Source organism: Thermobia domestica, chromosome 5, assembly GCF_964235325.1.
Source record: "Thermobia domestica chromosome 5, izTheDome1.hap1.1, whole genome shotgun sequence".
NCBI lineage: Eukaryota > Metazoa > Arthropoda > Insecta > Zygentoma > Lepismatidae > Thermobia > Thermobia domestica.
The window spans coordinates 286,136,308-286,151,219 of record NC_137458.1 but is presented as its reverse complement, the minus strand read 5'-3'; the positions used below and the strand labels follow the sequence as shown (position 1 = coordinate 286,151,219).

The following is a 14,912-nucleotide window of genomic DNA, read 5'->3' as shown; positions in this document are numbered from 1 at the left end:
AATATGTATTCTTCTGACTTTCGAACAGGCTTCTGTAAAGACCAAAGTTCAATATTTTTAAAAATATACGAGGAAGTATCGAGACCAAGAGCAGTTGAAATGAATACAGTTGTCAGTCTCCAAAATACATTGCCTTTCTAGTGTTTTTATGAATGAGTCATTTGGAGTCATTTGTTTAGAGCAGAAGCTAACCTACTTAACAAAGTCTAAAAACATAATCGGGGTATAATGTATAAACCCAAAGAGGAAATGAAGGAGGATTAATTTTGCAATACATTTATTGTACATTATTCAAATGAGAAGATTTTTAAAACACTTAACCAAACTAACCGATTACACGAATACCTTGTCCACCATAACCCCAGGGTCCGTATCCTCCACGTGCGAGTCCGTAACCGCCAAGTCCATAGGTTCCAACTCCGTATCCACCAAGTCCATAGCCTCCAAGACCGTATCCAGCACCAAGTCCATAACCACCATAAGCACCGACCACAGGGATTGTGGCAATGGAGATACGATTGTTATTCTGGCTGCTGACTCCAGTGCTGTAGAGAACGGCTGGATGAAATAGAAAATGCATTTTACCGATTATTTATGTGACAAAACAATGTAAAGGTTTAGGAAGTTTGTTTAATAAATACTTACCAATAAACCAATATTTAATTTCAAATTGTTCAGATTCTTTTTTCTATTAAATTCCATTGAATCGTAACAAATGTTATCTGTCAGTATTATTTATGATCTTTCTAATTTACACGTTTATTGAGAATACCATTCATATTTCTTTTATTTCAATCTTTCAAATGTGAATAATCTGTTTCATTATTAATTCTACACTATTTAATCGGCATTTAATTAATGAAATTAAAAATTGTTTATTTGATATAAAGTTTTCCATTTCAGCACCGAGACTATATTAGACGTCCAGCTACAGTTTAGTATCTGAAAAGAACCTTTTGAATACCAACCGGTACTCGGAATTGAATACGGACCGGAGGTGCGTGTGCTAATGTACATCTGAAAGGACTTAATAGCACTAACATTGACTGTTCCTTTTGTACATGTTAGTCACAAATAAAGTAGGGAGCGATGCATCTTAAATTTGAGAATACATTTTTAAAAACTCACATGTGTTGTTAGATTTTAAAACTGAGTATTGATTTTTTCTTTCTTGGAGAAGACCAGGTTTGATTTCTTTGTGAGAAATGGTATGTTTTGGATCCAAGTCCAATTTTTAAGTCTACGTCTTATCTAGTCACGGTACTAAAGAAGGACATAAAGCTTTAAAAAAGTGAAAGTAATATTCTGTCGGATAATTAAACTTCATTAAACGTTTCCCTTTACTATTATATCAGACTTCAGAAAATGTCTTAAGAATCACCTGCTACAATGTTATAGTTATTTATATGTTAATTTGAGCTTTATTTTATAAGAACGTAGCTCTGAAAATAAGAACATTAAGAAAACTGAATAACTTCTTAAAGTTATTCACGAAATATGTTTAAAATTCCACGAAAAATACTATTGCAACGAAGAACAGTTATCGTGGGTTAGCCGTTCCACGGATACTATCATGACTCTAAAGCTTCTCTATTACAGGATACTCCTTCCATTAGGGCAGGACATATTAAATTACCTTATTCATATAAACCTATAAATATGTCAAACACGGTTAAGCTTACTATGGTTCTATAACACTGAATTTTCTAACAAAGAATGATTAGTTATATTAAAGAAAATTGGCAAATTAATGATTAGTTAATCTGATGAAAACTTTAGTAATGTTTGTTTAATGATTCATAAAAATACTTTCAAAATGAATAAAAAATACGAGGCGTGTTTTTTAAAGTAAGGTCCGTTTTGTTGTAGACACTAGTAGTTCGCGCGCATACCGCAACGAGCGTGTGCATCGTGTACCGGCATGCCTCGGGAACAAGTGTGCTCAGTTTCAGCTCTGTAGCTGACTTGTACGGTTGCGCTCTGTGCTTTCACAATGTTTAAGACTATCAAGTCGCCCGCCGCGTGTGAGGTTCGCTCAGTGACACGGTTTTTGTCAGAAAGAAACCTGTCTGCTGCAGAAATTCATCGACAGATTTGCGAAGTGTACGGTGATACTGTTATGAGTGCAAGCAAAGTGCGTAAGTGGGTACGAGAATTCAAAAATGGCCGTGACAACGTCCATGATGAGGACCGCTCCGGTCACCCTTCTTCGATTACAGATGATTTGGTGGCTTCAGTTGAAGCCAGGGTTCGTGAGAACAGGCGCTGCACAATAACAGGTCTCTCAAACAAATTTCCTGACGTGTCGAGATCAGTGCTTTACAAAATTGTTTCTGAACTCCCAAAGTTTAGGAGACTGTGCTCCCGTTCGGTCTCGAAACTCCTGACAGAGGACCACAAAAACCAAACATTTGAGTGTGCGATTAAGTTCTTGACTCGTTATCACGATGGTGACGGCTTCTTCAGTCAGATCGTAACTGGAGCAAAACATGGGTTTCGCATATCACGCCCGAATCGAAGCAACAGAGCACACACTCGCCTGTAAAGGTTAAGGCCAAACAGACTCTGTCCCAGCGCAAAATCATGGCGTCGGTGTTTTGGGATAGGCATGGTGTTTTGTTGGTCTACTTTACGCAACGAGGAACCACTATCAATGCAGAAGCATACTGCCAAACCCTGAGAAAGCTACGCAGAGCGATTCAAAACAAAAGACGCTGCATGCTGACAAAGGGCATTGTCCTTCTCCATGACAATGCAAGACCTCACACTGCAGGTCAAACCCGCGATTTGTTGGACTGTTTTGGCTGGGAAGTTTTAGACCTCCCACCCTACGAGCGATTACCATCTGTTCCTCCACCTCAATCAATACCTCAGTGGCAACCGTTACAATGATGGTGACGATGTGAAAACGGTAGTGGACTCTTGGTTATCGGAGCAGGCGGCAAGTTTTTATGAAGAGAGTAATTTGGAATTAGTTGGGAGGTATGATAAGTGTTTGAACAAACTTGGCAACTATGTCGAAAATAGAGTAAAGTACGTACTTTCTGAAAATACATTTACTTTTTTGAAATAACCTTTTGTTGTGTACTTATGTTCAAACGGACCTTGCTTAAAAAACACGCCTCGTATTTTAGAACGTATAAGTACTATTCTAACAAGAACATACATACTTACCATAGGAAGTTCCGAAGAATAGGGCAAAGCACAAAAGGAGAGCAGATGACATCTGTGAACGATATAAACTGTTATTATTATTCTGAAAGATGACTGAAAACTAAAGTTACATGTTCTCCTTATATTTAACATCAAACGACATTGAATAAGCCATTATTTTACTTACCTCAGAGAACGTAAAGTTTTAAAAATTAACAACCAATCATCAGTGAAAAAAAAATATACTGTGAAAAAATCTGAAAAAGTATTATATAAAAGTTAGCGATAGTGGAGATAGCACTCTAGTTTTTGCAAAGGTGATAAGTAGTTAAAATACGTATAATTAAGACTTTATATAAAAACAAACTGTTCATACTCGTATTATTCCCTGTGCTATATTATAATAAGATACTTTGCTGATATTGAGTAATTATTTTCTGTGGATGTACTTTTAAATTTTAAAATTGAACATAGAAAGAATACCCAACATAACACTTTGAATAAATAGAAAAGAGGAACTTATTCTACAAATAATATAAACTATCATAACTAACTTGTTGATAGTTTAGCTATATAAGTTTCTAATTATAGAGGGTACGAAACATGGTAACTGAAACGATACCTAGAACTTTATACAGTTCTCTTTCATAATTTTGTTTTAAGTTATGTATCTTATTGTAACCAAATAACTAATATATAAAATTATAAAAAAATGTCAAAATATAAATATTATACTTATATTCATGCGTTGACAATGCTTAGTGACAAATAAACGAAAATCTAAATTTAACTAAAATTACAGAACATAGCTTGTATAAATTACAAGAGCAGTAAGTATTAATTTACTTACAACACATTAACTAAATATAATTTGATTTTGTCTGTAGATTAATTGAAATATCGAGAGTTGTTTTAGTTTTACATATTAATAAACCACAAAAATATAACAATATCTGCAAAACACTGTTACTCTTATTATGGATAAATCATTAACTTCTATTTAAAACATTTCATATTAGATATTACATAGCAGATTACGTGATAATAGAGAGGTTTACATGTTAAGTAGATGACGTGAAAATTTAGTATATTATGCACATGGATAATAACAATAAAGATTAAATCGTTATGTGACTACGTGATACAGAAAAGATAAAAACTATTTTTTGCTCTCCATTTATGCATGTGTGATCTTGCGTTTCCATGATTGTAAAGCTAATTAGTAAAATAAAATTAGATTTCGTGATTTCCTAAGTTATAAAATATTTACTGGAGCAGCTGCAAAATTGTAAGACTTCAACAATAAATGCCTAAAAATCAATAATCTGATTATTTAATATGCATAATGAGACATAAAGACGTAATGTGCATAAAAGGGGTCCGTGAAATAGCGTTTAAGAAAAAATGTACATTATTATATATATACACATATATTACCATGTTTTAATTCTTGATTCTCTTGTACAAATGGACGTATATCCGTAACTGAATACAATGAAAATTATTTTGCTCCTTTTATATAGAAATGCCTACGGAAATTACAGCAGAAAGGAAAGTAATGCGCCAAACAGAAATGTATCTAAAATATGTAACATATCGTTTCCGTTCTTCAAAATATCTCGCTTAAATTGTTTAAAGTACGATATTTTGCTTTTCTAAGGTAATCGGTTTTTCTTCATTATAATTAAGAGCAACACTTAGTTCTACATGATTTGAAAACTTTTATCTGACGAAGGATATATTCGTCTTATTTTTGCGTTAAAATATTTCAAATATTAGAAAGTGTTGTGGCTAAAACAAAAAGTTCGGAAGTCAATAAACAACTTCATCCTAAAACGTATTAGAGTATAACTTTCTTTCCGTCTATTTTCGAATAAAACTACCCGAATTATTTCACTAGATCACAGTTTCAGGTAATCTCATCTGAACAACAGCAAATATGAACGCACTTACTGTGAGTAGTTTCCGTATTCTTAAAGTCATTAATGTTAAATTCGTTAACCAATCATATATTTAGTGAATATACAGTTTTTTATAAATTCTTGTGAGGCTGTAGTAAGGTGTAAGACTACATTATTTAAAACATAACCACCAGATCTATCCAACATGCAAATACGTGCAAATTATTTACAAAACTATCACAATTGTATACGAAGAAAGAAGTGCCTCATTCATTGAGTCGAAGGTACTGAGTAGAAGAGGAGCCATAGTGGCTCAGTGGTAGAGCGTTCATGACTGGTGCATGTGGTCCCTGGTTCGATACCAACTCGCGCCAAGTGGACTTTGTGATGGACAACACCATGTATGTGGGTTTTCTTTGGGTTCTTCCGTTTCCTCCAACTTTGTTCATTCCACCATAGTATAATTTCCCATCATCTTCGTCTCTTCCAGCCTAGCCAGTATAACTTTGGGAGGTAAAATTAAAAGATTTCATTTCATTTTATTTTCTAATGACTAATAACATTAAGGGTTAAAGCACATCGCTGTTGCCACTATGAAAACAAATAAAAAACGGCTTTGTGAAACACGTAACCGAAGAGGGGTAAATTCAAATTCAAATGTTGTATAAATAATTGCGCGTATCATGAATCTATAAAGCTAGAGAAATGTAACATAGCACATAAACTATTATTTAAAAAAATAGAGAACACATAATTTAAAGCTCAATTTAAACATGTATTTCAAGAATTCAGTCCTTTCGGAAGGATCGAGTTAGACATTTCTATAATAGTCATATCTCCCTTTCTGTATTCATAAAGTGTATATAAAATGTTACTAAATCATGACCGAATATGTCTCAGAGTTTTTTAAATTTTTGTTACTAAATGTAAAACTGGGTAACGTTAAAAATAATATTCAGATTTTCCTACTTTTATTAGAAAGTCACAACTTTCAAACTTAATTTAAACAGAAGCGAAAAAAATGTTGTTTCAATAATATTAAAATTATCCTTTGTTTATTAAAAACCTGATGAATGTAAAGATCGTTTATATTTTAATTGTGATCTTAAGTGTACAAACTTTATTTAAAAATAGAAATTAAACTTCTGTGTTTAATTCTATTCGACAATTATGTTTCGAAACAAAAAAAAGGAGAAAAGAAATTTCTATAAAACTGAAGTTTTCCTATGTAGTTCAGTTCACGATCAATGTTATGTATAAAAGTTAAAATATTGCTGACTTAAGATAATATGTTAATTACTTAGACCTTAAGCTTTCGTGACCTTGATTTTCTACTGAGCTTCCGATTGTTGCTAGCTTTTTATTTAAAGTTATTTGTACCAGGGAAGAGGAAATTCTATAAAATCTAAATATATTATTTTATATTTAATACACACAGTGGCCTTTTTAATGTGGCCTTCTGGGCTTAAGAACCCTCGTCCCCGAATGTTTTTACTATTTTATAGTAAATCAAGTATCTTGCAGAATTTTTATATTTCCAGAAATAAACTTAACCAAGCACCCCCCGACACAAAATCGTAAATACGCCACTGAATACGCTCTATCCTTCTCCTAAGAAAAACGAACACCTCTGCTGTTATTTTATATAAGAATTGTTTAAGCTGTAAAATGCAAACTCAATTCGCGATATTAATGAAGTTTTCATAAACATAAAGGTGCTTATATTATATTGTAATGATTACGTACAATACAAAGTCAGTAGATTCTATGGATTGGGAAGAGTTAGGTTCAGCCAGAAAGAGTAATTAGAACTGACCTTTGTGTCTAACAACAAACGAACAAACAAATAAATAAATAAACAAATAAAAATCACGAACCTGTAAACCAAAATCCGCTTCTCGTGTTGGCTGGTTAACAGCAAAATTACGACGTATCAGCAGGTATTTCTATGAAAAATGATCGTAAGCCCAAACGAGAAAAAGAAAGCAATCTTACGAGTTAGCTCTATACGAACGAGTATTATAATTTTAAGAGAATGATTTTTATCAAGGAAAATTATTGCATAAACTACTACCGCACAAACATTTGTATTTCTTCAATGTATATTGCTTCTTCACGGATTGTAGCATGAATTCTACGTAGAAATGGAAAATGTTTGTAGGAAACATTTCTTGCTGGTGGAGTAACTCGGGTCCTTAGGGCTTTAATCAAAAGATACTTATTCCTGACAGAAATTTGAGCCGAATACAACATGTATAACAGACAGCTCTGTTATTAAAACTAATAATATTATAATCCAATCAATTTAAACTGCATACGTTCTCTTGATATACTTGCAGATTTCCTACAAGTTACACAATCACTACTAAACTTTTACTAGTTAAAACTAGAGATGCAAGGTTTCAGAAAAAACGGCTTTTTTGAAAAAAACTCGGTTTTTTCTGCTTCGCTTTTTTGCTTGGGAAATTTTGGGCTTTTTTTTTTTTTTTTCAAAATTCTGCTTTAAATTGATAAAGCAGATTTTGTTTCGCTTCTCTATAACACAAAAAGTCATTTAGTTAGTGGTTGATGCCGATAATAATATAAAACCTCGAAAATAAACCATGAATTTCGAAAAGATATGTCAAACAATTTTACTTCTCAACATATTTACATTACGAATTCCAAAGGATTAACCAATGCATACAGTAAGAATTGTTTAACCTCCTATATACAAAAATAAGCAGGGTTCGGAAGAACCATGGTTGTTTTTGAGAATGCCAAAAAACCGTCTTTTGCGGGAAGTTTAAACTGGGCTTTTTTTGGCTTAAACCAGGTTTTTTTAAGTTTAGATATTTTGCTTTATGTATTAATATTTATATTACATATTGACAGAAATAAGTTTGTTTCGCCTTGGTGTTATTATGCTGGAAGAGGTCACACAAGCTTAAAGAAGTCCGGTCAGTAAATTTCTTAAATTGGGAAACTCCCGCCTTAGCCATCGGGAAAATCCCGTCATTACTCTAAATGTAAAACAATAACGGAAAAATCCTGTTATTGCTTTGCATGTAAAATTTAAATGTCAATGTATCATAATCAGTACGCTAAAACTGAGGTATTAAATTACAAATTTAGTACGTACATATCATTGAAAGTCCAATCTAAGCTAATGTTGGAAGCTACGTAGGCAATCGATATATTTCTATCAATATATTTAAGCAACCTTGGCTTCTATATAAAATAGCAGGCATTCAGGCGTGCACAGAGGTTATCAAGGAGAAGACTCGCTTAAAGTTACATCCGAACCGCTACTTTGTTTATGCATGAAAGATGGGTTGTGGTTCAACCGAGAATTGAACATGGGACACCTTGATTAAAAGGTGAAAAGGAAATAAAACTAATGCAGATTGTTTGATATGTGGAAATGTCACCATGAAGTTCACACAATTCGCATTTTTCTTTCTTTTATTTATTTTTTTTTTTGATTTAAACCAGTTGTTTATTTTAGAAAAAAGAAAAAAAACAGCTGGTGTAAACCAGCCAAGCCTAAAAGTAAATACTTCTTTTAAAAAATACACAAATGACTAGCAAAATTCTATGTAGTATTTTTACTTCAAAATATTCCATACTCTCTTTTTGGAACAAAATAAAATTAAAATAAAACATAAGAGAAATACTTACATTTATATGATACACTTAGAGGCTGTATTGGTTCTGTATATTCTAGAAATTCTATAGTTTTATATACCCACCATCACGGTTTACTCAGTCCTCAAGTTTTCTGAATTTTTAACAAGAGGGATTCAACGTATGCAGGGTATGAGGCAAGAACATGGTAACCCACAATTTTACTATTTTAAGAAATTAGAAATTTTCTGCTGCTCAATCCATCTTCAAAGTCGGAAAGCTCATTTTTCACATAAGACTATACATGAAGGACTGAACGAAGCCGTATGCGTTGCTGTCTATCTGCTGCATAACTCAGCAATTGAAAATTTGTTGGTTATCATGTTCTTGGCTCATACCCTTCATATCATTACGGAACTCTCCCCACCCCACCACCACCAAGAAAAAGGACTATGGAATATATTTAAGTTAAGATAGATACAACTGCACAACAAACATGACTGAGTGGAGCTTTTGCGCTTTTATCGGGAAGTTCAGGATTCAACCCAGCATTCGACCATTCTGACAAAGCTTTTCTTCATTCCGCCTGTGAAGTAGAAATAGTGCGTGTACTGTGAGTTGGCCGACTTCCTTTCTTATTGTTTTTAAATCGTTATTATTACTAATTACCAGCAGTGACGGTTTTGCGAAGGTGAGGGGGCTGTCTTTCGGACTGAAGCCTGTTCCCCAAAGTTACGGAATGTCTAAAACAAACTAAATATCTATTAGTTATGCCTTTACTCATAAACTTTAAGATCCCATCAAATAAAAATTACGAATGTTTAGAAAAACTAAACATTAGTAAGAAAAACCCCTCCCAAAACACTCTTCTAAATCCGCCACTGATTCTCAGTATAAAATGATCTTCAAGGTTGTATTCAGAAGACGAAACGAAATATTATGCCTATACTCATAAACTTCAAGCTCCTCCCAAATAAAATTAGGACATTTTAGAAAACGAAACAATCAGAGAAACCCCTCCCAAAGTACTTTTCTCAATCCGCTGCTGATTATTTGTATAAATTAGTATTCAAGATTGTATCCGGAAAATTATTGCTAAATCGTTGCACAGCTACCGTATAACAGAAATGTGGAAGTACGGTTTGACGGATATATTGAAAAACGTACGCTTTGACGGATATATGGAAAAACATAAGTTTAACTATTGCGCTAGAGGCTAGAGTACTAAGCTCTTAGAAATGAAACACGGATGACAAACTATAATGATCTAGAGAAAAAAAGAATGTCGATAACTCAAAAGTTAAATAGCCTCTAAAATTGCCCTCAAATACTACATTCTTCATGTTAGCTTTAATTAGTAAAACATGTGCTCCATCCATCTTGATGGTGAATTTCAGAGCAAAATATGGCATTTAGGTCATGGAATTCTTATCTAACTATAGAATATACTATAAGAAAGCTATTTAAATAGAAAAAACATGAAAATGAAAAAAGCCAAAATTTCCAAAATTCTCGTTTTTTTCCGAAAAGCCGGCTTTTTATGTAAAAAAAAACATCGATTCAAAAAAGCCGCTTTTCTTTTGCATCTCTAGTAAAAACACAATTCAACAATACAGTTTATTAATGAGAAAATCGTTTCTGTGAAATTGAAATGTGTACTAGTGTCTCGTGTGTTATTTCTGTTAATTATAAACAAACACGAATTTCAAATTTTTAATTATATTTTTACATCTGCTTCAAGTAAAATGCTTACGAAATTTTTATTTTATACGAATTACTCTTTGAACAAAATATTCTAATTTTTTCTTCAATTTTCTAGGTTATTTTCACCCTTGTTGCAGTTACATCCTCTGCTTATGCAGTTGGTGTTCTTGGAGGAATTGGAGCAGGCCTTGATTACTATGTGAGTATGAAGGGAGATAATATTTTGATCATTCTTAGAAATACAACAAATTAATATTTAATATTAATGATGAAAAGACATTTTAACTTCGTAAATTTAAATTACAGTGAGTCCCACTAACTTTCGAACCCGAAAAAAACGTTATAATTTCCGAACAAATATACATAGGAAAATGAAATTCACAATACACGTACCTTGTTTCATGCTGAATACATGACCGTCACAGCAGGTGCTGAAAGTGTCCTCCCTGGACTTCAAGGCATGTTTGTACACGGCGTTCCATATTGTGAAAAGTCCGATGTAGAGTCTCCGGTGTGATCTCATGAATCGCATTCTCAATGTTGTTTCGCAACTCTTGCAGTGATCGTGGGTTGTTTCTGTAGACACAACCTTCAAGAAAACCTCATAAGAAGAAATCACGTGGTGACAAATCCGGGGATCTTGGCGGCCACAATCCTTTGGAGATTATCCTGTCACCAAAAGAGGACTCAATTTCTGCCATTGCCACGTTGGAAGTATGGTATGTTGCTCCGTCTTGTTACAAATAACCGCGACGCAGTTCTTGGTCGTACAGCTGATTCACTGAAGATGTGTAAGTAAACTTGTGCGTTTACTGTATCTTTAAAGAAGATGGGTCCAATGATACGCTGTCGGGAAATTGCACACCAAACTCCCACCTTCAAGGGATGAAGTGGAATCTCATTTCACACATGCTGATTTTCGGCGGCCCACATGCGAGTATTCTGCGAATTCACATAACCGGAAAAATGGAAGCAAGCTTCATCTGTGAACCAAGTATAGTCTAGAATTCCTGGATTGCAATGCAACAAAGCTTGCAGCCAACGACAATACATCACGCGCATTTCCCAATCTGTAGTCTTCAATTTCTGGACGACTGTAACACGATATGTAAACGGCTTGGATCTTTTGGCGGCTCTTTGCACAGTGGACATTGACACCCCTACCTCTTGGGATAATCGGCACAGGCTCTTCTTAGGGGACTGCAAAAGACGTTGTCACACATTCTGTACTGTCTCCTCGGACATCCGTGGATGCGCGCCTCCATGTCCGTAAGCAACGTTCCTCTTGTATCGAACTTGTTCACCAAATGATGTATTGATAATTTCGATGGTCGTTTACGGCATCCAAATTCACGGCAAAATTCACGTTGAACGGTCTGAAACGATGCCGATATCCAATATTTTTTAACAATGAACACACGTTCCTGTACGGTGTACAGAACCATCCTCGCGATGCAGCGATTCGAGTCACACTAACGCACGCGCACAACACCAAGCAACACTTCCCCTGGCTCATCCTATCGTCTTTGTTTTTATGTGTGCGCTTCTGTTCAACCGTTTCTCGTCTTTAGCATGAAACAAGGTACGTGTATTGTGAATTTAATTTTTTTTATGTACATTTGTTCGGAAATTATAACGTTTTTTTCGGGTTCGAGAGCTAGTGGGACGCATTGTAGAGCGTGCTTAAGATATATTACAATCTTAATTTATTAAAGATACTCTGTTTTTGTCAGTAATATTCCTTTGTCATACACCTGTAACTTAAAATTCATTTTTTGGTAATTTTTACTGTGTATATAATTTTTCAATGCATCAATGCAAATAAATTTATTTTATCTGCATAAATAAGTTATCCTTCTGCTATAGTTATTCAATTTCTGTTTTAAAAATGGAAATACTAAAGGCATTAGGATCAGTTTCATTCTAACGTTTACTACAAGTACAAGTCTTAAATACTGTTGCTAGCGAAATGAATGACTAAACCCAATAAACAAATTAATCATCTTTATCTTCAGCAGTGTAAAGTATATTTTTAATATTAACTGTTATACTAAATGAACATTTACGCAAGACTACAAATAGCGAGATTTACTTATCATTTAGCTAAAAAAAAAAACATTATTCACAATACTTGTATACCCTATTTTAAGGCTTACCCACGATACCAGTTTGGCTACGCAGTGAGTGACCACCTCACAGGAGACAACAAGCAGCAGACTGAAGTTCGTGATGGTGGAGTCGTGAGAGGACAATACAGCCTTGTTGAGCCTGATGGTAGTGTAAGACAAGTTACTTATGGAGCTGATGACGTAAACGGATTTAATGCCATTGTAAGAAGAGTTGGTGGCAACCTTCACGCTGGAGTCGGAGGCTATGGATACCTCGGTTAACAATTCAATGATCTATATGCTAAAGTAATTAATAAAATACATTATTGAGTTTGAATTATTTGATATTATTTCCTGTATACTTAGACACACTAAAACTTTTTTTACTTTTTTTTTAAAAAAAAAATCACAATCTTAGTTCTCGTAATTATTGTGACATATTAGTATGTTACTATCGACATATAGGTAAATTTTCATTTTCTATTGTACATTTTCATATATATTTCAGTGCTGAAATTGCCATAAATAATGTTTGAAAGTCACGTTTGCTCACGATACTCTCTTACAGTTTATAAAGTATGTCTGAATAGTCATAAGGCTTAAGTCGATATGTCTTTCAGATCGAATACAATCTGATTGGCTATTCGTACCTCCCCGAAATATTCTTCGTCCGGTTACTGTAATTTAAACAGTCGATTGAGATAGTAGGATCCTGCTTTGATAGTTCTAAATATATCTCTTAAATTAATACTCTTCAGTCAATTCAGGTAAAATATGTATGAAAGAGAGTATTAGCTAAATCTTTGGACAATTAGTGGGTTTCGATGCACTAAGAATGGACAAGGAACTAAAACATGGAAATGAAATATATTGAATTTTGTTTCACAGATGGTAACCCTATACTTTAAAACTAATTAATTGTTAAAGCAATCTACATTCTAAGTATATTCATTCATAGATATATACTTAGATATATATTCATTCTAAGTATATTGAACTTAGCAAAAGTGATTGTAGTAGCTTTACATAAATCTAGAATGTGTATAACCTCTGTACACAATTGCTTGCAGAGTTATGTCATTTATGCTATTATTGTGAACTACTTGAAAGTAATTTTCAATGGAAACAAGAACTTATTTTTTTCTTATATAATATATTTTTTTTAAAAATTATAGGGCAATTTCATATTTGTCAAATGTGAATGCTATCGTTCTGTTTCACTAATTGTCTCCCATCATTGTTCACCATTGTGCGAACACACACCACAACGCAGGGTTTGAGGTTTGTGATATAAATATAGGAAGTTATAAAGTTTACAATATTTCGGAAAAAAGTCTGTACGCATGCGTAACGTTTGTTGCGTGATTCAAGCGTAAAAGATTTACAAATTCAATGATTTTTCTTTAACACTACAATAATTAAAATTACAGTCTTACATTCACTTTACATATGCGTTATAATGTTGATACGAACTATTATTGGAATTTAGGTGAAGAAATAAATACAACATATTCTAAAATAGTACTTTACTCCTTTTTTACGGGAAATTTAGTTGTATATATATTTCCAGTCCAGTACCAGTCACACAATATTGGGCGCAGAAATCATAAAAAGTTCTAAACCAATATACATCAATAATTACTCAGATCTAATATACGTGGTAACTACACTTTTCTTTATATGCTTTTATTCCATATCCGTACTTTATGAAAATAATAATAATAATAATAATAATAATAATAATAATAATAATAATAATAATAATAATAATAATAATAATAATAATAATAAGAAGAAGAAGAAGAAGAAGAAGAAGGATAATTCAAGAACTTCAATAACTTGACCCAGTATACATAGGAAGATCACCATAAGTAACATGTCTTAAGTACTGTATGCTTGAAAATCTTGCCATAGTGATATTCAATTTATCAAAACATGGTGTAATTAATCAAGCGTTTTAGTAGTGTAATGAGAATATTATTTTTCTTTATCAATCTTATGTAATTTTTATCACCACTATTGCATTCACACCGAATATCATTCATCACCTGAAAATTGATAACCATGGTGTATTCTCGATTACCAAAGAAAACGAATTCTAGTGGATTTCCAAAACTAATTCTAATGCTATAGTTTTCCTAACTTGTGAATATTGCAGCTCACGAAACAAAATGTGAGGCGATAAATTTCTGAAGTTTTGGGGCTAACATTAGTTTATCCCTTTCGTGGGCCAATTTTTTCTACAAGTGGTGGAACGATATCTCCTCCATGTTACCCAACACGGACTCAAAACAACCAAGCAATCAGAAGAAATGATTTCCCTAGTGCAATTCCCATTTCCATGGTGAAAACGACTTGGAGCAAATAATATCATACTTATGTTCCCTTGGTGAGAACTCTTCTTCCTATTGCCCACAAAAGGGTTATCTAAGTCTTTGAT

The 14,912-nt window shown here is 33.3% G+C and overlaps 1 protein-coding gene across 1 annotated transcript in view; it reads left to right on the top strand.

Annotated features, from left to right (window-relative positions):
• LOC145685570 (uncharacterized) overlaps window positions 1-12,754 on the top strand; it is a 33,858-nt gene extending 21,104 nt beyond the window's left edge. The window contains exons 4-5 of the mRNA XM_081757962.1: window positions 10,480-10,563; window positions 12,515-12,754. Coding sequence (XP_081614088.1) covers window positions 10,480-10,563; window positions 12,515-12,754 — 324 coding nt within the window. The remainder of the gene's footprint in view (window positions 1-10,479; window positions 10,564-12,514) is intronic.
• The last annotated feature ends 2,158 nt before the right edge of the window (window positions 12,755-14,912 follow it).